The 23,636-nt window shown below is 42.2% G+C and overlaps 1 protein-coding gene across 1 annotated transcript; it reads left to right on the forward strand.

Moving 5' to 3' along the window:
• The first annotated feature begins 13,942 nt into the window (after positions 1–13,942).
• Positions 13,943–14,434, forward strand: LOC149067833 (uncharacterized). Its single transcript, XM_089252378.1, has one exon. The coding sequence runs from the start codon at positions 13,943–13,945 to the stop codon at positions 14,432–14,434; it is 492 nt and encodes a 163-aa protein (XP_089108504.1).
• The last annotated feature ends 9,202 nt before the right edge of the window (positions 14,435–23,636 follow it).

Consider the following 23,636-nt stretch of genomic DNA (forward strand, 5'->3'; position numbering starts at 1 on the left):
GCTCGCCCTTCATGTGTTCCATCTTACGGTCTTCGTATGAGGGCACTTGTGGAAGAACTAGAATTAGACATCAGTCGTGTGGCCCCAGTTGCTTGGCAACTGGCACCATGGGAGCAGTCTCTGCCAGATGTCTCTCTTTCATTATCGTTATACTCTAGAGCCACCACAGCAGATGTTATATATCGACAGATATTCTTCAGGCACAGGGGTATGTACAACAGGTACTTCCCCATATATACCGATGGCTCCAAGAGCCCTGGGCATGTCGGTTGTGCCTACATCTGCTGTGAGGAGACATCTTTCAAACTTCACGACACATTCTCTATTTATTCGGCAGAACTGTACGCAATCCTTCAGGCTCTACGTCATATACGACGCAAACGCCACCGACGATGCATCATTTATAGCGACTCTCTCAGCGCATTGCAAGCACTGTGTTCCTTCACTTTTCACACTCATCCATTCATTCATGCCATTTTTCATGAACTACATCACCTCATTCATCACGGTGCCACAGTAAAATTTTACTGGGTACCAAGTCATGTAGGAATACCGGGCAACGAAAAAGTAGACAACGCAGCTCGAACAACAACCAACATTGACAATAGCCTTTTGGTACCTGCCAGTGACCACTTCTCAATCCTCCGGGAAGTGATGCATCGCCGCTGGCAAGATCATTGGAACAATCAAACTAATAATAAACTTCATGCCATCAAGCCCACACTTGGCCACTGGCGTTCGAGCTGCAGGACCAACCGAAAGGAGGAAGTTCTGCTTGCCCGGTTACGCATAGGACACAGTCGCATCACACAATCATATCTTTTACTACGAGAGAGTCAACCGCAGTGCCCTCATTGTCAAAGTCCATTTACCATTGCTCATGCTTTTACTTGTTCACATCATCGTCATCATTTTACGACCGCTTTTGGTCATAGTCATCTTTCACTTCATGACATTTTAAATGACAATAGCGATGCATCTCGCATTTTTAAATTCATCAAAGCCATTGGTTTATACGACAAATTATAGTTTTTACAATTTATGTCATTGTTTTACGTTCCGTTTTATATGTTTTAGTTTTTTGACATGACAGAATGACATTTTTCTCATTTTTATGTCTTGCTTTGGCGCAGTTTGACCAAATTGGTCCTTGCGCCAATAAATTGAAAATCCAATCCAATCCAATGTACCCAGTATCTTCAGATGATTTTTATATTGGACGTATTTCATACGTCTAAAAATCCAACGGAATCATTATGGGTCACTCAAAAACAAATTATATTTCGAACGCCAGTAGGGGCCAAGAATTAATTAAAAAATCCCACAACCGTAGGGTGACGCCATTCAAACAATATATGATCAGGTACAGAAAGAAATAACCAAGGTTTCTAGAATATACTACTTACTTATTATATTATACCTTCCAGATCGGGTTCCGTTCACAATCCCGACAGAGTCGAAATCCCGACACGGTCGAATTTAAAAATTCAATTTCACCGTATCAGCCGCACTTCGCGATTTCTGTCGAGATTTTAATTTCTCGGGGCGTTGGGGCGCCGATGAGAATGAAAAATTTATTTGATCGCAATTTATCATTCTCATCGTCGCTCCAACGCCCTTCATCGCGAGAAATTTAAATTCCGACAGAAATCGCGAAGTGCGGCTTATACGGCCAAATTAAAATTTGAAAAATTTATTTGATCGCAATTTATCATTCTCATCGGCGCCCCCATGCCCCTCGCCGCGAGAAATTCAAATACCGGCAGAAATCGCGAAGTGCGGCTTATACGGCGAAATTAAAATTTGATGAATTGCGATCAAATAAATTTTTCATTCTCATCGTCGCCCCAACGCCCTTCATCGCAAGAAATTCAAATCCCGACAGAAATCACGAAGTGCGGCTTATACGGCAAAATTAAAATTTGAAAATTTATTTGATCGCAATTTATCATTCTCATCGGCGCCCCAACGCCCCTCGCCGCGAGAAATTCAAATCCCGACAGAAATCGCGAAGTGCGGCTTATACGGCGAAATTGAATTTTTAAATTCGACCGTGTCGGGATTATGACCCACACCCTTCCAGATCCTCTTCTTTGTAGACTGGAAGGAGCATCATTAAGTATAATTATAATATCGAATTAATTTGAAAGCAGTTAGAATATCGTCGCTCATTTATTGATAGACAAAGTATAATATATGAAAAATTTAAATTAAATATAAGGTCTCAGAAAGCCATCACAGTGGAGCGTTGCTTCCCCACCAGATGACGCGAGGTTTAATTCACGAGAATCATCCCCATAATTACATCATCGACCTTCATTTCAGGTCAAGAAATGACCCTACTGATGATGAAGAAACATGAAATTAAACAATTACTCGTAACTCGTTACTTTAAAATAATAGTAACAACTTTTAAAACAGAAAACTGTTAACTCAAAATTATTATTTTTTATTCACAATTTATTTTTTTATCATAACTAATATAGATATAATTGTTTGAGAAAGTTTTTCGAGATGACTTGAATACTGAAAGTCACCATCCAGCGTCCAGACCAACATTCGAATTTTATTTTATCTACTCAATAGATGGCAGCACAAAACATTTTGGAGGAAGGGTATTTTTTGTAGTTTTTTGTTTTACTGTGAAGAAAAACTTATATATATATGTATGTATATAAGCTTATTTTTTGAATTCCACTGAGTACAGTAGAATAACTTTGTTAATGAAGTCTAAACCCCGCTTTAATTAGCTACAATTTATAATCCGTTATCACAACTACTTTTCAGAAATACTCCATGCGATGGATCCCCCAGTTGAAAAAATTTTTCTCTCGTATATTTCAACTATTCTTTTTGTTTCACTGTTTTTTAGCCATTGTTTGTAGAAGATTCCCCTTCACTTCTTGGAATAGAGTTACTGTTCATAAGAATGCTGTTTAGCAACCTAAAAACCTGTGAACTACGAAAGTCATAGATATACGAGGATACTTATCCGTAATATCTAACATTTTTAATCTAGAGATTAATAAGATGACTACAGAGTTCGAAATTATTGATGGTTCGCTTTTCCGAGACCAGTGATCAAACAATTGGACCACCAATAAAAAAATTGTGGTGGTCCGCGGGACCAGTAGCGAAAAACCTCGTCAGTCAGTTTGACACCTGAAAATGTCTTATTTTTTTGTTGAATATGCTAAAAAACACACGTGCATTTATGTAAAGATATTTTGTTTTAATTATTTCGTAATAAATTTAGCTGTTTGAGTCCTGGCAAAATGTTTTCTGAAAATGTAATTTAAAATGGAGGTTTGAAGAGGCATTTTCCTCGCTTGTTTTTCGATAAATTATCAGAATGAGAACAGTGGTGGCTTCATAAGGTTCGACTACAGTTCTAATATTCTTCTATGGCTTTTTGCACACCTTGGTGGTATATTACTCTTATAAATGTGGCAATATATACAATATATTTAGGAAAATGAATTATTGTCATTCAGAAAAGATTGAGGGGGGGGGGGGCGTTCCCCGACCCCCCCCCCCCCCCAAATGACGGGCCTGCACTCATAATGTCTGCGGAGCAATAGGTTCTCGTATTCACTGGTCCAATGGACAAGTGGCTTTTACTTTTCATTTCGGGGTGTAATGTGATAGGCCTCCTCGTGGTGCACCCTGGGTAACGCCAAATCTATCACACGTCATTGTCATCGCTTTTTATACAAATACAAATACAAATACGACGCCACAACAGGCAAATTGCCCAACGAGGTGGCTGACTTAAGAACATCATGGATCCCCGAGCCATTTTTTGGAGGCCGTACCTACTACTGCTACACCCCAAATGCACCCCCCCCCCCCGCGGAACCCCCCAACGAACCCCCAACGAATCGGTACATGCGGGAATGTGCGTGTACGTGTAGTGCAACCTGACGTAAAGTTTTTTTTTTGTTTCTGTGTAACGCTTGTCATGTGTAGTGCTGTCCCCAGTTTTTCTAACTATGAGTGAAGTGTTATGCTCATATACTTCACCTTCAATAGCCCAAATTACATGTTTATTTCGACACATCTTGCAGTACATGTCTTGCGTCTCGTTTTGTCCTGTACATGTTTGTCTTCAGTGTCCAACCCCTCATTGTGGGCCCCGCTCCGGCGGGGAGGGGTCCTCCCGGATGGGGCATTGCTTCTAGAGTATGCTCCATCCGGGACGCTGTCTACCTGCGTGTTTGCCGTGCGTGGAGACCCGTAAGGCTGGAGATGGGGATCCTGGTTAGCCTGATGCGCTAGCTTTGGCCTCGGATTCAGCCGAAACGGGAGGCCTGGATTAGCCCCGTCCAGGTCAATCGGCTGTGGTCGCCTCGGTGGCTGAAGGGGTTACACTACTGGGCAGGTAGAGGGGCCGGACGTCGTTGAGGTTTGTTGGTGCTGCTTCACGACGATCTTGGATCTTGAACGCGTCTGCTCGCCTGCTTTGGTGGTGTATAGCTCTCACCTAACCTGACGTTGCTACTAACCTTCACCGGTTACGTGGGCGCGTCCCCTCGTAGGGCTCCATGGTGGGCATGGTGGGTGAGAGTGGAACAATACCCATTCAAATATGGGAAAAACAAAAAATGCACCAAAACGTCAAAGAACTGCACTTAGTGAAACAATTGTCTCAGAAACCGCTTCTTCAAATCTGTCATCTGTCTCATTCTTCTTCTTGCATAGCTCTGATATCAATAAACAGCTGTCAAAAGTATCACCATTCCTGATTGATAAAGCTCTCTATGGCGCAGTTGGAACTCTGAAATCAGTGAAGGCTCTCCGTTCAGGAGACCTTCTCGTCGAAACTAACACTCCCAAACAAGCCGAACTCATTCAAAAGCTCACATCTCTCGGGGACATTCCCATAACAATCAAAATCCACCCCACGCTGAATTATTCACGTGGTGTCATCTCAGACCCTAACTTAATTAACATGGATGAAGATGAACTAACCCAGGAGCTAGCGTCTCAAGGCGTAACATCTGCCAAACATATCATGAGCCGCAAAGATGGCAATCTTGCTCCATCACGTAATATAATCCTGACATTTTCATCCCCAACATTGCCGAAAGATGTCAAAATCGGTTACTATAACCTCCATATCCGGCCATACATACCTAACCCTGTAAGATGTTTCAACTGCCAAAAATTCGGTCACTCACGAATGGCGTGCCGTGGTCAACCCACCTGCGCAAAGTGCGGCGAGAGGGACCACATTTCGGACAACTGCACTAATTCACCATTCAAGTGCGTCAATTGCGGTGGCGACCACCCCGCATTTGACAGGAAATGTCCGAAATGGAATGAGGAAAAAGAGATCCAGAAGATCAAGGTTCTCAATAACATCTCATATATTGAAGCACGCCGTCGTGTAATCCCTAACCAAACTCCAATAGCTAGTACATCATACTCTAATATGGTAACAAATCCATCAACAGCTAATAAGACTAACAATGTCACCAAAGCATCTGTGACAACTCAGACCGAACCCATAGCTGATACATCCACTCAAACATCATCTAACCAACCATGTAATAGTTGTGGCTGCTGTTGCTCTGCTGGAATACGGAAGGAGTCCACCACCTCCGAAGAAGCAGGAAAAGCAACAGCGAACACATTCAAAGTAACTACAGCTACTAAGCCAAAAATCAATAGTGGAAATAAATCTAAAATTAAACTATTCAAGACCGGATATTCAAGAAAAGCCATTCAGAGAGCAAAGAAGAACCCTACAGTACAAAACATGTCACTGCTTGATGACAAATCAATTGGTGACATGGATCTCGATAATCCCACAGAATCCGGTGGTACTCGCCGGAAATTAGACCGAAATAAGTTCAAGGACCTTGAACCGTCTACATCCATTTAAAATTTATGGCCAACATTATTCAATGGAACATTCGTGGTCTTAGATCCAATTACGAAGATCTAAAGGATTTAATCAATCGCTATCATCCTGTTTGCGTGGCACTCCAGGAAACTTTCACGAAGCCCTCGGAGACATGGAACATTAGGCGACATTCCCTGTTTCGTATTGACTACGATGACGGGAGTAGAGCCTGCCGCGGTGTTGCTCTGCTGGTTCCACATCATGTGTCGTCGCGCGTTCTAACGCTGCGCACGAACCTGCAAGCCATCGCGGTGGAAATCTCTACAGGCCTAAGAGTTACCATCTGTTCCATTTATTTGCCACCAAATGACACATTCTTACAGAGAGATCTAGAACAACTGATTGATCAATTACCACCACCATTTTTTCTTCTTGGAGACTTCAATGCACATAACATGATTTGGGGTTCTAACAGCAACACCCCTCGTGGGGAAATGGTTGAACGATTGTTAGATGACATGGACCTTACCATCATGAATGATGGTAGTTTCACTCATTTCCATGCCCCAAACAATAGTTTCACTGCAATAGATTTATCATTATGCTCACCTTCACTCTTGCCGAACTGGTCCTGGTCGGTTGATCCAGACCTCCACGGGAGCAATCATTTCCCTCTAGTGGTTAAGTGCCTTGATCGAAGCCATAGCATACCTGAGGGTCCTCCTCGGTGGAAGCTTGTGGCCGCCCGATGGGCAGACTTCACGGTCAAGGCAGAAATCACGGAGGATATGGTTTCGCAACCCGACGTCGACCATTGTGTCGACCTTGTGACCAGTTGTATGATCTCAGCAGCCAATGAAACAATACCCAAAGTCTCCTCGAAACTTCCTAAATTTCCTAAACCTTGGTGGAACCACGAATGTAATCTCACTATTAAAGCACAAAAGAAAGCGTGGAGTAGGTTCCGGCGGTATCCTACCCATGACAACAAGTTGGCATTTTTAGAAGCAAAGGCGATAGCAAGAAGAACCAGGCGCCAGGCTCAACGCGAGTCCTGGCAAAAGTTTACCACGGGAATCAATTCATCTACTTCATCTAAAGTCATTTGGGACCGGATCCGAAAAATCAATGGTCATTATCAGTCTCATCCCATCACCATTTTAAATACCAATGGCACTATCATCAGCGATGTGAGGGATATTGCGGACACCATCGCCGCCCATTTCGCCGCTGTTTCCAGCGATGCGAACTATCCCCCATCGTTTCATCCCATTAAATCATCAGCCGAACGTACATCATACACCTTCCGGCCTTTTACACCGGAGGGATACAACTCATTGTTCACCCTTCATGAACTGACGACGGCCTTGCAGCGAAGTCCTGACTCAGCTGTAGGGCCCGATGCTATTCATTATTCCATGATTCGGCATCTCTCATCTGAATCACTCTCACATTTACTCATATTATTTAATCGGATCTGGGTCAGTCATTCATTTCCTGACACCTGGCGAGCAGCCATAGTTCTTGCATTCCCGAAGCCTGGCAAAAATCCTCAACAACCTAATAGTTACAGACCTATTGCTTTGACCAGTTGTCTGTGTAAGCTCATGGAACGCATGGTCAACTATCGCCTTATGCACTACCTTGAGGTTAACAATATTTTATCTAAACATCAAAGCGGCTTTAGACGGTTCAGGTCAACAACATGCAATCTGTTACGCCTTGAGACTTCAATCAGACAAGCATTCGTAAAGAGGGAGCATATGATAGCCATAGTTTTCGACATAGAAAAGGCCTACGACCGTACTTGGAGGCACGGAATTCTCTCCGACCTCTATAATTGCGGCTTGCGGGGCAACTTGCCCATTTTCATTAAGAACTTTCTTGCTCGCCGCATCTTCCAGGTACGGATCGGAAGCACATTATCAGCTCCCCAAATTCAAGAACAAGGTGTACCTCAAGGTAGCATTTTAAGTGTAACACTTTTTATTTTAAGACTCAACGGGGTGTTGAACCAACTCCCGTTGTCTGTCACTGGCGCACTCTACGTGGATGATCTGTTAATATCATATCAATCAGTGAATATAAGGTCAGCCGAGAGACAATTACAAACCGCACTCAACAAGATCAGCAAGTGGGCTCATGATAACGGATTCTCTTTCTCCGCCGACAAAACCGTCGCTGTGCATTTTTGCCGGCGTCGTGAGCTTAATGATGACCCACAATTATTTTTAAATAATAGTCAAATACCTATTGTAGAGAATACAAAATTCCTCGGCATATCATTTGACAAGAAACTCACTTTTAAACCTCATATTTCACAATTAAGAGCTCGTTGCATGAAGACGATGAACCTCTTGAAGGTCATCTCTTCTACATTGTGGGGAGCAGACCGTAAGTCGCTCCTCCATTTATATAAAGCTTTAATAAGATCGAAGCTCGACTACGGCTCCATTGTATACGGGTCAGCACCTCGGAGTTATCTGAGTGTGCTCGACCCAGTCCACCATCTCGCCCTGCGGATTTGCTCTGGAGCTTTCCGGACATCTCCAATGGAGAGCCTGTATGTCGAATGCAACGAGCCATCACTGACATCAAGACGCCAGCAACTTTCCTTGAAATATTATATGAAGATGAAGTCTCTTCCAGATCATCCACTTCACCGTGTTATTTTTAATCCCTCATTTCATAGACTTTTTGCTGCTCGCCCTTCATGTGTCCCATCTTACGGTCTTCGTATGAGAGCACTTGTGGAAGAACTACAATTAGACATCAGTCGTGTGGCCCCAGTTGCTTGGCAACTGGCACCATGGGAGCAGTCTCTGCCAGATGTCTCTCTATCATTATCATCATACTCTAGAGCCACCACAGCAGATGTCATATATCAACAGATATTTTTCAGGCACAGGGGTAGGTACAATAGGTACTTCCCCATATATACCGACGGCTCAAAGAGCCCTGGGCATGTCGGTTGTGCCTACATCTGCTGTGAGGAGACATCTTTCAAACTATCAGACACATTCTCTATTTATTCGGCAGAACTGTACGCAATCCTTCAGGCTCTACGTCACATACGACGCAAACGCCACCGACGATGCATCATTTATAGTGACTCTCTCAGTGCATTACAAGCACTGTGTTCTTTTACTTTTCACACTCATCCATTCATTCATGCCATTTTCCATGAGCTAAATTACCTCACTCATCATGGTACCACAGTAAAATTTTACTGGGTACCAGGTCATGTTGGAATACCGGGCAATGAAAAAGCAGACAACGCAGCTCGAACAACAACTAACATCGATAATAGCCTTCTGGTTCCTGCCAGTGACCACTTCCCAATCCTCCGAGAAGTGATGCATCGCCGCTGGCAGGAGCACTGGAACAATCAAGTTAACAATAAATTGCATGCCATCAAGCCCACACTTGGCCATTGGCGTTCGAGCTGCAGAACTAACCGAAAGGAGGAAGTTCTGCTTGCCCGGTTGCGCATAGGACACAGTCGCCTCACACAATCATATCTTTTATTACGAGAGAGTCAACCAGAGTGCCCTCATTGTCAAAGTCCATTGACCATTGTTCATGCTTTTACTTGTTCACATCATCGTCATCATTTTACGACCGCTTTTGGTCATAGTCATCTTTCACTTCATGACATTTTAAATGACAACAGCGATGCATCTCGCATTTTTAAATTCATCAAGGCCATTGGTTTTTATAACAAATTATAGTTTTACAATTCATGTCACTGTTTTACTTTTCATGCTGCTTTTTATCATGCGTTTTTTTTTTAATTTTTCGACATGACAAAAGGACAATCTTTTTTATAATCATGTGTTTTGGCGCAGTTTGACCAAACTGGTCCTTGCGCCAATAAACCTAAAATCCGATCCGATCCGACTTTTCATTTCTAACGCTAGACTAGATCGGGTTTTTTTCGTAACTTGGTATAGAAAAATTTTCTTAATATTTGGCAAAATTGCTGGTTCAAAAATAGCAGATATTTTAACCATTTGCCTGATGGGTTTTTAATTTTTTTTAGCACAGAAAAAAAAAAGTTAGGTTTCTATTTATTTATTTATTTAAAAGCTCTTATTTAAGTTTTTTTTTTTTGGCATGGAATATAAATAATCTATTTTTAGATAGATTATGTAACTGAACTAGATTATATATCTATGTAATTAAATTGCAAGATGCATGAAGCCATATCGTGTGTGCAGATTTAATTAAATGTTTTTTTTTTTTTCGTTAGCAACCTCTAGGGGCAAAGATTACGTGCTAGGCACGGGCGAGTCAATTTCGGAAAGAAGCGGATGCCTGCGTCAGGCACGGGCAAGTGAAACCTGAAAACCATAAGTGGTGATGCCGGGGTTCCAATGGGTAGCAACAAACGATCAAACCCCCTTCATCATCACTCTGCAGATTCAGTAGCAGTTGTGCGCTTTGCCAAGTACAGTTTGTATTCACCATTAAAAGGATTAAATCCATACATTCCACCCGACACCTAAAAGGATTCATTTTTCGGGAAATATCTTTAATCATACACGTGCCCGCATAGGACCCGTGAATATTCTACTTCAAACTGGAACATGAATAATACGAGTAAATGTGACTAAATTTATGTAGTAAACACTACATATACATTTAGTCACATTTGCTTATATTTACACTAACGAACATCATCTCCAGACAAAAGCAGCATCAAAAACCGAAAAGAAAGCCAAGGCAGGGCCATCATTCTTATCTGATCTTATCAGTCCAATACGGAGGTCAACAAGCCCTGAATCACAATCAAGTGCAATTCAACTTAAGAGAATGGTATTAATTGTGGCATGAATTATTATCAAACCGATTTCGAGAGCGCTGTGTGTGTGCTCACTCTCTCTTTCTTCTCACTATTTTCTCATTTCTGTGAACACATGTACAATAAAACATCCCGGGAAGTTCCCGGTAACGGGAATTTTCGCTACAAACCGTTCACGTGACGTTAAGTTTATGCCGGTAAGCCCCCCCTCTTCTTTCCGGAAGTAGTCACTGGTTACATAGGTTGAACGGAAGTGATTAATTCAAGATGGTTGACGAAGGAGCTTAAAGCAGTTTTCGCGGCGCATAGGATGATGGGAGAGAAGGTCGATGTCGACCTCCAATCCACCCCAAGAAAGATGGGCTTTTTTTGATGAGTTTTTCTTCCCTACGAGGGGAAAAAAGTTGTCATGCCGGTAATTACCACCAAAGCGACCCCCAATCTTGCACAAGTGAACGAGGCTCTAATGTGGATCATTTACACACCAGGAACTGCGGGTCTGGGCAATACCGTCTAGAGCAGAAAGCCTTCGCCCGCGATATTTTCGATGCTGTGACGTCATAACCCTCCGGCCTAAACGAAAAAGAGATTTTTCTTCTTCTCGGCGTTCTCCCCGAACCGACGCTACTTCTCCCAAGTAATCGCCATTAAAACATTAGTTCGTAACGAACGCACGTTGTCATTTAGAGATATTTTACTAGCAATATGCCTGACAAGTGCTGTGTACCACATTGCAAAGGAAATTATGTGTCAGGTCCAAAAGTATCTGTATTTTAATTTCCAAAGAGTGAAGAATTGAAGAGGAAGTGGTTGAATGCCATCCAAAGAAAGGACTTCGTACCTAATAATCGCAGTAGCGTAAGTGCTCATTTCGTATATTTTATTCTTTGAGAAAAATTAAAAACAAACAACGCAATGAAATGCAAAATATTAACTCTGATTCACTAACGTATTAAGAATAGAGATGGGACAAATAGTTATTCGGCGGAATAACCGAGTACCAAATATTCAGCTAATATTTTGGCCAGAGATCAAATATTCCGTGGTCGAATATTAATATTTTAAAATTCATCATAATTGTAAATGAAATTAGTGTTTTTAATTAAAAAGTAAAAATCATTGGTAATTTTAAATGATATTGAATTTTGAGTATAGAATTTTTTTATTTGAATAGATATTGAAAAACTGATAATTGGGCGATATGCCATGATACTGACAATAAAATTTGACAATGATACATAGTACGTTAATACTACTCACAATGATTTTTGTTTTTAATTAATTACAATTTAAATCATTATTTACTCCTAACTAGTAATGCACCATATAATTTATGAACTAGTTTGTAACTAGCTATGATAGTAGTATATAATAATTACTTAACTGTATTATATAATTTAGCAGCAGATTATTTGTCCCGTCTCTTATGGAGAACAAGTAATGGTCAGAGTAATGGAAAGAGACTAAATTAATTTCATGTTATTACCAATAGCCATCAGTCTGATTATGCTTATTTTATGTCTAGGTATGTAAACTGAATTTTCTGGCCACGGATTTGATAAAAAAAGTGGCAAGACTGTAACAGCTCCGTTGAAAATCAAGAGAAGAAAGAAGAACGCTGTGCCATGCATCTTCGAAGGATATCCCTCAACTTCTATGGTACTTCCTATTGAACGAAGATTATCTCCAAACTCCAAAAAAACACAGAGAGAATGAACGCTTAAAAAAAGCCCTCGAGGAAAGTGTGACTGGTGCAGCAACATATTCTCAACAGAGACAGATCAGCAGCATGGAAGATCTACAGCAATGTGTTGAAACATTTGGTTTTGACAATTTTTACGAAGTGTCAAATCAAAGTGGCAAATTTTGTGTTTATCATTTGGATATACAACCATACCCACAGATTTCGCATTCAGTGGTTGTAAGTAATCTTGATGTTTCTGTTTATCTAAAACGTATTACATTGAAAAAAATTTCAAAATTTACCCTCCCATATAAGTTGACAAATTTCAATGACTTAATTGACATATTAGACACACTTAAAAGTATGAATCCTATGTGTGAGGAAAATTCCTCTAAAATAGATTTCTTAAATGATGCTCTGTCTTCTTTGAAGACTGATGAAAATGAATTACTTATAAATTTTGTAGAGGAACAAATTAAGATTGCTCTTTGTGCAAAAAATAATTTGAAATACTCTAATGACATCATAGTATTTGCTACTCTGTTACATTCAATTTCGCCACATGCATACAAATTTATAAGATCTAGCAATAAAATGATACTGCCTCATCCATCAACTTTGAGGAAAATTAGTCAGCGATTACCGGTTTCACCAACCGAGGAGATGAGTCAGAATTTCTTAATGTACATGAAAGCTAGAGCAAAATATATTTCTGATGCAGATAAAAAAGTTCTTGTTGATGAAATTTACATAAAACCTTATTTTCATTATAAGGGAGGTTCCGTAGTTGGCATGGCCTTCAATACAGAAGAAGCTGTGGAGAGTGCTTTTGTGTTTATGGTTTCAAGCCTAATGTCCTCTTTTAAAGAAACTGTGCATATTTCACCTGTGTTCAAGATAAATCATGAATTGTTGCATAATGTTATCCTAAAAGTTATTTTAGGTTTAGAAAATATTGGTTTCACAGTTATTGGTGTTGTCACTGATAACAATGCTATCAATAGAAAAGCAATGAGCTTGTTCACAAAGCCACGTAAGAATTTATATGTGTGTGGCGTACCGATCTGAAGAAAGATTGCGATGCGTGAGACTGTTTGTTAGAAAAGGATTATGACGTCATGCAGACTGACTTTATTTTTTTGTATTCGGTTCTTTTGCCAATATGCTAATTTTTACAGTGTGGTTGCAAAGTATATAAGAGAACTAATCCTGTATTTTTCACTCACTTGATTTTTTGTACTAGCGCTGGTCGTGTTATTCAACAAATAATTTTTAACGTTTTTAACAATTTACAACTATTTAATTAATTTTTTATTAATGAAATTTATGTTCTTAGTTTGAATAAAAAACCTTCTAAATATTAAAAATTATGGAGTCGTAGAGTGCTGCATTTTCGCCTCACTGGTGACTATTCCCAAGCTAAGAAGCTACTGATACGCTGGACGTCCAGTCAAAAAGGGTGAGTTAAATTTCAATTTCGGGATCTCTTCGAGCGAGGCTTGTTTGTCACGATTTTTGTGCATTGCCATTTCTCACAAAAAATTCGAATTAATAATTTTACTAACCAAATTTATGCCCAAGATTAGTCGAATTTAAATTTAACAAGATGCCAAATCAAGAAAACAAGTCATCAAATGACGAATTAAAAAATAATTCGGATATTGCTAGAGTAGCCTTTAGACCGCCACCATTCTGGGAATCTAATCCCGATTTGTGGTTTGGTCAAATTGAATCCCAATTTTTTATATCCGGTATTACAGATGATAAATCAAAATTTCACGGCGTAATTTCAGCTTTAGACGCCCAAGTGCTTGTAGCTGTATCGGATTTAATAACTCAACCACCTGAGAAAGATTTATACCTGACGTTAAAGAATCGCATCCTTAATGCTTATTCGCAGTCGGAAACGGCGAAACTAAAAATGTTACTTCAGGATTTACAGTTAGGAGACCGAAAACCTTCTGTACTTTTGCATGAAATGCAATCATTAGCTAACAATAAAGTTAGCGCCGAGGTTTTGAAATCTTTGTGGATGCAACGACTACCAATTTCCGTTCAACAAATTTTGTCGGTATCCGATTCTTCCAGACCAGAATGAAATTTTTCTTCCCGGGCCTGGCCCTTTCGGACCATCTGCGGGCTTACAAATTGTAGCCACAGGGGCTACGTGTGAAGAGAAAGACAAGAGAGTATGTGTTTTCTTTTTTTTGTGCATGTGTATGAGAAAGTTTGTCAAGATCGGGATGGTCAGTTACGTTTAACGACTGGTCTGGTAACAGATTTTGCTGGTAAATTGTGCCACAACCTTCTGTTAGTAGTTTTAACAGAAGAAGAAGACAGTGAAATAAAGCTGTGAAGAACGTACCAATTTTTTTTAAATTTTGCGGTGAGAGTTCATTTCCGCCGGACAATGCGACAAGTTTTGTAGTAGCAAGGGGGGGGGGGAAGGGATGGGGGGGATAGAGAAAAGGTGTTAGTATTTTGTTGGGGGGGGAAGGAGGTGACAGAGGAAAGGAGGGGGGAGGAAGCATGACATACCACACACAAAAGCAACAACAGTATAAGTGGAAAAACTCTTGCTCTATTTGCCGTTTAGAATGCAGTAAGAAAAATTTGCCGTAAAATACGAATATTTTGCCATGGATCGAAAAATTGGGTAAAAAAATAAAACTTGGTTAAATAAGGATATTTACATACAAGGTCTTGGTTACGAGAATTCTTATGAGAAAATAAATATATACAAGGGCAATCTGCCTCGAAGGGGGGGTCCTCAGGTCTCAAGTTCTTATGAACGAGTCACGAGCTGATCGTTGCCCCGATCCGCTTGGAGCGAGTAGCTCCCATCAGGATAGGGAAATACTGCAAAGCAGCCCAGCTTTACATGCTAAGCCTTTTTTGGTGTACGCGAGGGAAGCCCTTCGTTATTAGGGTGACCATACGTCCCGTATTTCCCGGGACAGTCCCGGTATTTTCTGTTTTTTTGGTCGTCCCGACTTTTTGGCAAATATGTCCCGGTTTTTCCCGTATTTTACACGAAGCCTACATGAATATTTACTCTTTATTGAAGTCAAAGATTGACATTATTTTTCATCTCATAAATTATTTTATGGTAATTACAACTATAAATAAGAATATTAATCTCCCACATTCGTCTTGGTGAACGTTTTTCTTCGTGGAATTCATTTTAATCCACTTCAATTTGCAGTAATGGTTCATTTCCCATCATTTTGATTTTTCTGTAATTTCAACAATATTTGGCAACTTTGTTTGATTTTGGCGTCATGTTTAGCAACAATTGGCAATGTCCCGTATTTCTCTCGAGGAAATATGGTCAGCCTAGTTATTATAATAATAAAAACTTTCTCTTTTTTTTACCGCAGCGCCCTCTGACGAGGCGTGGGGAAAACAGCTGTTGGCAGCAAGCCAACGTCTTTTTCCTTTCTTTTCCCTTATTTTCTCTCTTCGTGACGTCAGTGGAGGGGATGAGAAGATTATTTTCTCTCTTTTTCCTGCTTGGAGGTGATTCTGCTCTGCCTGGGATAGGCAATTGAAGGAAAGAAGAGCGGACTTTTAAATGGGGGAACTCCCCCTTTGAATGTTTATCAATGAAGAAGTGCGTGCTTTGATATGCGTGTTTTTATAGATCATGCCACTGGAGTGCCCAGATTTGTTTTGGCCTCCGATATTTCCTTACTTCGTCAGTGGCGTAGTCAACAATATTCCTGATGTGGGGGGTAACGGGATTCGCTCATTCTATCGAACTGGCTCTGGTTTAGCTCAAGTATGTATGGCCAGAGGTGCGTTATCTGCAGGTCGAGGCGGATGTTTGCGTTACGAAGGAACCAAGGTGCTCTCAAAAGTTGTCTGAGGATTTTATTCTGGCGAACTTGCAGGCCCTTGATATTTAGTTTCCGTGCGTGGGCCCAGACTAGTGAAGCGTATAGCATTGTGGGACGCAGAATTGTTTTTGTATAAGATTGTTTTGTTAATTATTGACAGCTTGGCTTGGGGGAATGTGATCTTGTTTAGCATACCCATGATATTGACTGTTTTTTTCCTGGCCATTTGAACATGCTCTCGGAAGAGAAGTTTCTTATCTAGAAGCACACCCAGATATTTAACAAGTTGCACTGGGGGGGAGGCTATGGCCTCCGAATCGAAGAGTGTGCCTGGGAAGTTTTGTTTTCCGGGAAAACCACATGAACTGGCACTTGTTGAAGTTCATGCGTACGTCGGAATTTGTACACTACTGTTCAATGTCTAGGGCTGCGTCCTGGAGATTCCAGAGGGCGTAGGCTGGCTTCCTGTGGCTGCATAATACTGCTGCGTCATCCGCAAACAAGGCAATGATGCCATTTCTTGGGGTAGGGAAATCGTTCATGTAAAGCAGGAAGAGTTGTGGGCCAAGAACGCTCCCTTACGGGCCTTGAAGAGGAGAGGGTCTGGCTGATTTTTACTTGGAACGTTCGGCCCATGAGATAATTGAAGAAGAACAGTATGAAATGTGGTGGGAAGTTCATGTTTATTTGTTTACCAAGTAGTGTTGCGTATTCACGCTTGTCAAACGCCTTCGAGATGTCGCAGAACAAGGCTGCGACGGAGTCCTTGTAATTGAAGGCGTTTGTCACAAATTCTGTGACTCGGAGCAGCTGCGTGACACAGGAGTGCTCAGGTCTAAAACCATGCTGCTCGGGGCGTATTATGTTGTTAGTTTCAGTGAAATGTAAAAGCCTAGTGGCTATGACTCTCTCATAGAGCTTAGAAAAGTTCTTAAGGAGCGATATGAGGTGGCAACATCCGGGTCCGTTTCGGGTTTGTGTATGTCCCGTATGACTGCGTGCTTCCACGGAACCGGGAAATGGTTTATGTTGATTGATGCATTAATAATGTTTGAGTGTTGTCAGGTGGGCAGGGGCCATAAGTTTAAGTGCCTTGTTGCTTATGCCATCGGCTTCTGGGGTCCAGTTTTTTGATTAGTGCTTTTAATTCATCTTCATTTGTGTTTTCCATATGTCCAGGATTATTTTCTCTGTGATAGCGTATGTAGTTGGAGACCCGTTGGCAAGTATTTATTGTAGTGTCCCTGGGCTGAACCCTGTTTGGGGAGAATTGGCGTTCATAGGCGTCAGCGAAGGTTTCGGCTGTGTCAGACTCAGAGAAAACGAAACCATTTCCTTTTCTGATCTTAGTGAGTCGTGTTTGCGGGGGTCTGCATATTTTCCAAGCGCGCCACAGATTCCCATTTTCAGCTGTGGCATTTCCAATAAATTCTGAGAATCGGTCATTAGTATAATCTGCTACATCTCGTTTGATTTCGCTTTGTAGACGGTTTAGGAGCAATTTGTCCAAACGTCGTCTATAGCGCTGCCAGTTTTTTCCGATTCGATTTTTAAAACCTATTTTTTGGAGGATATCTTTCGGCAGGCCATATCGAAGATCAGTGAAGTGTATTTCGCTAGAAGCCAGGTCAATGGCCTCCTGAAAGCGATTTGACAGTTGGGTGACAACCTCATCAATTTGCGTGGGCGTTTCCTCAGTGATTGTGATAGATTCGTCATTTTCAGTGATTTCTTGGAATTTAGTCCAATCGACCCGTTTAGTGATTCGTTTAGATCGTGGGATATGAAAGTCGACCTCGAAGAAGACAGGGTTATGGGGGGGGGGGGAATTTAGTATGACTTTGGTGTGCGTGTCTATGTCACAAAGAAAATTTTTAGAGATTCCAAAATCTATAACGTCAGGTGCATGCCTTGGACAGCCAGGGATGTGGGTTGGAGTGGGAGATGAGTGCACTTGTAGGAATTTGTTCATGCAGAATCGGCGAAGGGCCACGCCATGCTTATTTCTTTTTTAACTGCAGAAAAGGGGGTCCTTGCAATTCCAGTCGCCCCCGACAAAAACTGGAGTGTTTGTATCAAAAATTGCATTAAGAAGGTTGACGTCTATTTTGTTCCTGGGCGGCTTGTAGATTGAGCAGAAAATGAATTTTTTGCGTTCGACGAATATTTCAACTGCAATGGCCTCCATTTCTGTTGAGGCAGGTAGCGCAATATTTTGAAAGGGGATAGTGTTTCGCACATAGATTGCGACTCCGCCTCCCCTGTTTAAGGTTCTGTCCCTGCGGGCCATTGTGAAACCCTGTAGTTTCGGTTTGTTGCTGGGAAGTAGCCAGGTTTCAGAGAGCATTACTATGTCTAGTTGAGCTCGATGAACCTCCTCCTGCAGCTCTTTCAGGCTATTTTTAAGACCATTACAGTTCCAAGCCATAATTCGCAATGGTCTGGGGGGGGGGGGCACTAATTGTTTGAGCTATTATTGAGCAGGGATTGGAGTAGTAAAATTAAAGTTGATATATCCTCTTTTTGGAGCTGTGTCAGTTGTTGGACAAGCGTTTCAGGTATTGAGTTTGTGGGGGGCCGCGGCCACCTGCTTGGGAACACCTGGTTCCGCCGTGTGATTCTGAGTGCTCGTTGGGGTTTCGGGTCCAGTGGCGTCCTGGGCCAAATTTGTGTTTGCTGGTTTGTCATTTAGTTCGGAGTTATCCCTTTCTGGGAGTGACTCATAGGCATCTTCGTACGGTTCCTCGTCCGAGTCAATTTCCTCAGTTCTAAGAACATAGTAATTAAATGCAGCTGTTGCTGCTCTCTTGCTAGTGTCCATCACCTCCAGCTTGGAGGGATAATTCATTTATTGGGGTTTGTTCGTATATTTCAGCTAACGGGTGTGTCCCGGGCTTGATTTCGTTGTGCATTTTAGTCTGTTTTTCATGTAATATTTTTGCTTGCTGGGCTAAGGGTAGCTCAGCTGCGGGCTGTGGTTTCGGTCCATTCACTGGCCCTTGGGGCCGGGTAGGACGTATAGTAAGGGTGTCAGTGCCAAGTGTGTATTCTTCTTCATTTTCGGCAGTTAGCGGATTGGTTCCCAGTTGGGTGCTCGCAGGCTCTGGGGGGGGGCGCTTCCTGGGAGAGGGGGAAAATCCTCTGCAGATAGTGGCCGGAGGTGAAGGGGGAGCAGGGGGATGATAATTCTGCCATTTTCCTGTTTCCGTTGATTAGGGTGCCTAGGGCATCCCGGAAAAGTGGCTGTGTGAGGGCCACCACAGGAAGCACATTTTATTTTTCTTCGGTCTCCTTTATCTTTACATTTGCTTGCTTCATGTGGCCCGGAACAAAATGCACATACGGGCTTGTGTTTGCAAAAAAGGACCGTGTGATTAAACGCCATGCATCGTCTGCATTGAATTGGGGCGGCGTTTCCCCTATAGCGTTCAATGTCTATTGGGATACCCGCTAATTCTTTGATGTTAGCAAAGTTTTTGTTTTCGACGGTGATTTCCACCAAAAATAAGGGCAGAGGCCTGTTCCCTGCTCTGGTCGTCATGTTTGATACTTTGACTGTGTTGATGTTCTGCTTCCGGAGCTCCTCCTTTATTTCGTCAGGTCTGACGTTGGCTGGGAGCCCTCTAATTACAAATTTGAGCGTTTTTTCAGAGTGTAATTGAAATGTATTGTAGTTAAATTTTCGTTCATCAAAAAATTTTGTTGCTGTTCTGTGGTCGGTCTCTGTGAATACTTCGACCACTAGTGTATTTTGTGCTGGTTTCGAGAGGGGGGGGGGATTTCACATAGGGCTCGAAGGGCGCCGAAGTCTGTCAGCCAGGTGTTCCCCCAATTTTTTAGTATAATGGCAGGTATGTTTTTTCGCCTTCGAGGGCGGCGTGCAGGTTGGAACCCTGCATTATTTTGATTTTCTTGATCATTTTCGTCTTCGTCCGACGAGGGCGTCGGAGCATTGCTTATGTTTACATTTGTTGCAGGGGCATTGCCCGGCGAAGATAGGGGGGCGTGTCGTTCGGGTGAGCGTGTCCCACCAGATCTGAGGAGGCGTTTCCTCCTGTAATGTTTTCGTTCGGGTAAGCAATGTTTACCGAATCAAGGGGGGGCGTTCCCTTCAGTCTTATTTGTATTCGGGTGGGCGCTGCCCGCCATATTGGGTGTCAGGGCTCGCTCTGTTGGTATAGCGTCGTGTTCAGGTTCGCCTGCTGCTGGCGGGGAGGGGGGGGGGAGGGGAGGCAGATGTCTAATTTCATCTGGCACAGCCTGATGTTGACCTGTGTCATCAGTGACGGTGGTGTGATCTGAAATTGAGCTATCCGCAGTGGTGCTGGAATGAGCGGGGGAGCCGTTGGGAGATCCGGAGCTGTTTGTGCTCGTAGTATATTCAGTGGTATTTTCCGCCGAGGGAGTATCGGTTTTCTCCTCGGAAATGCTTGAGTTTTGTTGCTCTGAATTATTTGTACTGTTGTCAGAAATTACTGGCGTGTTGTCAGTTAAGCTGAAACGCAAATTAATGTTGGCGTTTGAGTTTGTTGCGGACCCGTGGGTCAAATTTCCTGTTGTGTTCAGGGTTAAGTCAGACTTTTGCGTGTCTGAAGAACTTTCGGGGGCAGTTGAGGACCCCAAATTTGAGTTCAATTTTTTTCTTCTTCTTTTTCAACTTTTTTCTCCGGCCCCCATTTGCGAGTGGGGGGGGGGGGGGTCAGAGTCACCCTGCGTCATCGGGGTTGAAGTTAGGTTCCGCTTGAACATAAGCGCCCTTTTGTGGCAGCATGATTTGTTTTCCATAAGGTCGAGTAGATCCCTTGCCTCGCAGAGGAACTCGTCATGGCCCTTAAGGGCAACCTTATTTTCCCCATTCTGCTCTATTTGGTAGTAATCTATCACAAGGGCTTCAAGTTTTTTCTAAAACTTACAACCGTTATGGGCCACGTTATCCCCAAAAACAATATTCTTAAGTTTTTCTATCCATGGCAGAAAAGCCTTCCCAAACTCTGCCCTGGGGCCGGATTCGTCCAGGTCCCCCGCGAGATTCTTCAATTTAGATACGGCTTCGGCGCCGTCAAAATCGGCAAAGGGGCAGATTATGCCCATTTTACACAGAGCACATGCAGAGAATTTCCACTCACCTGTTGCTACTTACCATGTGTACCACTTCCGATGAAGCTTTGGATGTAGCAGGGAGCGAGGGGGGAAAACTTTTTTTTTTTGTGTTTTGGTATCTGTGGATAGCACGCCGCTATCTAGCAGGCCATGCCAGCCTTACTTCCAACTTGAGTTGAGTTCACAAGTGGGCTATGTCAAAAATAGACCTTGAGAGCGATGAGCCCCGACCCGTCCAGCCTATGCCTAGGGTCCGTATTTACTTCCCTTTGGCAGGGCGGTATTCCACCTGCCCTCACCACCTACGGGAGAACTGCACTCGCACTTCGCAACGCTGAAGGAGGGTGGGGAAAAAATCGACCGCACGTGACGGCGTCTCAATTCAGAATTTTTTGTTGTTTTGTTAAAAAAATTTTGTATCCGATTCTTCTTTGGAAAATTTGTCTAAACTTGCAGATAAGGTTAATGAGGTTAATTCCTGCGTTGTAGTCCAATCCGTAGCGGATATATCAGATATCGTCATCTAATATAAATTTGGAGGATTTGAAAGCCGAAATTTCTGAATTACGTCGGGAATTGCAACAGTCTAAGCGACGACCTCGATCTTACGATAGGAAAAACAGTCATAGGAAAAGGTCGAATAGATCTTGGAGTCACGATCGTAGTATGTGCTGGTACCATCGCCGATTTGCTGAACGCGCTCACAAATGCGTGAAGCCGTGTAGTTTTCAGGGAAACTAGTTGGCTCGTCTGTGTCTGCGGCAGCAGATGAAAGCCGTCTTCATGGCCGCCTTTTCATTTTTGACCAAAATACAAAAATAAAATTTTTGGTCGATAGTGGCGCTGTAGCGAGATGCTTACCGAAACATTTTGCAAAATGTAGGCAACCGAAGGAGCTAAAATTATACGCGGCAAACGGCTCATGTATCAATACATACGGTATTCGATCAATTGAATTAAATTTTGGACTCCGTAGAAATTTTCCTTGGAAATTCATAATTGCAGACGTATCTAGTCCTATAGTAGGTGCAGATTTTTTAGAACGATATGGATTATTGCTAGACGTTAAAAATCAACGTTTGATTGATGGTTTAACTTATTTCTCCAAGAGAGGTGAAAAGTGCCTTGGACCTTCATTAGGCTTGACTCTTGTGTCCGCGGAAATGCCATACCACAAAATTCTTGCTGAATATCCTAACCTCTTACGTCCCAATTTGGGAAATGACCTGAAATGCCATTCTGTTACTCATCACATTGAGACTCGAGGCCCACCTGTCCATTCAAAAGCACGACGCTTGTCTCCAGAAAAACTTTCCTTCCTCAAGAAAGAGTTTAAATTATTGATGGAACAAGGCATAATTCGTGTTTCGAAAACTGAGTGGTCGAGCCCCATTCATATGGTAAAAAAAACCAGCTGGCGACTACAGAATTTATGGAGACTTCCGTCGTTTAAACGCTCAAACATGTCCAGATCGGTACCCTTTGCCCATGGTTTAGCAGGAAAAACCGTATTTTCAAAAATTGACCTGGTAAAAGATTATCATCTAATCCCGTTGGAATCATCAGATATTCCTAAGACAGCTGTCATTACTCCCATTGGATTATTCGAAAATACGAAAATGAATTTTGGGTTGAGAAACGCAGCTCAAACCTTTCATGGATCAGATTTTCCGCGATTTTGATTACGTCATACCCTATCTGGACGATTTGTTGATAGCGTCAAAAGATGAGGAGTCTCACAAACAGGATATAAAAAATGTCCTGAAAAGGTTAGATGAATTTGGATTGGCTATTAAAATAGAAAAATGTCAGTTCGGAAAGAAGGAGATAGAATTCCTTGGATTTCTAGTAACTGCTAAGGGACTTTCCCCAACTCATAGGAAAATTCAAGCCTTAAAAGAATTTCCATTAGCGAACTTCGTCGATTTCTTGCGATGGTTAATTATTACCATAGATTTATCAAGAACGCTGCGGAAATTCAGGCAACATTTTATACGACTTAGTCGCAGGCAAAAAGATAAATCCGAAATTCCATGGTCAGAGGAAACCAAATCGGTTTTTGAGAATGCAAAAAACGTATTGGCTGAGAACACACTTCTTGCACACCCGGTTCCTGGTGCTCAATTGAGTTTGGTTACCGACGCTTCGAGTATTTCACTCGGCGCGGTGTTACAACAAAGCGTCGAGGGTTTTATACAACCCCTAGGACTTTTTTCACGAAAAATGACGTCAGCAGAGCGTAACTATAGTGTTTGTGATCGAGAACTGTTGGCCATAAGACACTTCAAACACATGCTTGAAGGCCAACAGTTCATTATATTTTGTGATCATAAGCCTATCTCGTTCGCGTTTGTCCAGAAA

This window comes from Pholcus phalangioides, unplaced genomic scaffold (genome assembly GCF_987345545.1).
Source record: "Pholcus phalangioides strain wild (caught in Gottingen) unplaced genomic scaffold, Ppha-v1.0 ptg000028l_1, whole genome shotgun sequence".
In the NCBI taxonomy this organism is placed as follows: Eukaryota; Metazoa; Arthropoda; class Arachnida; order Araneae; family Pholcidae; genus Pholcus; species Pholcus phalangioides.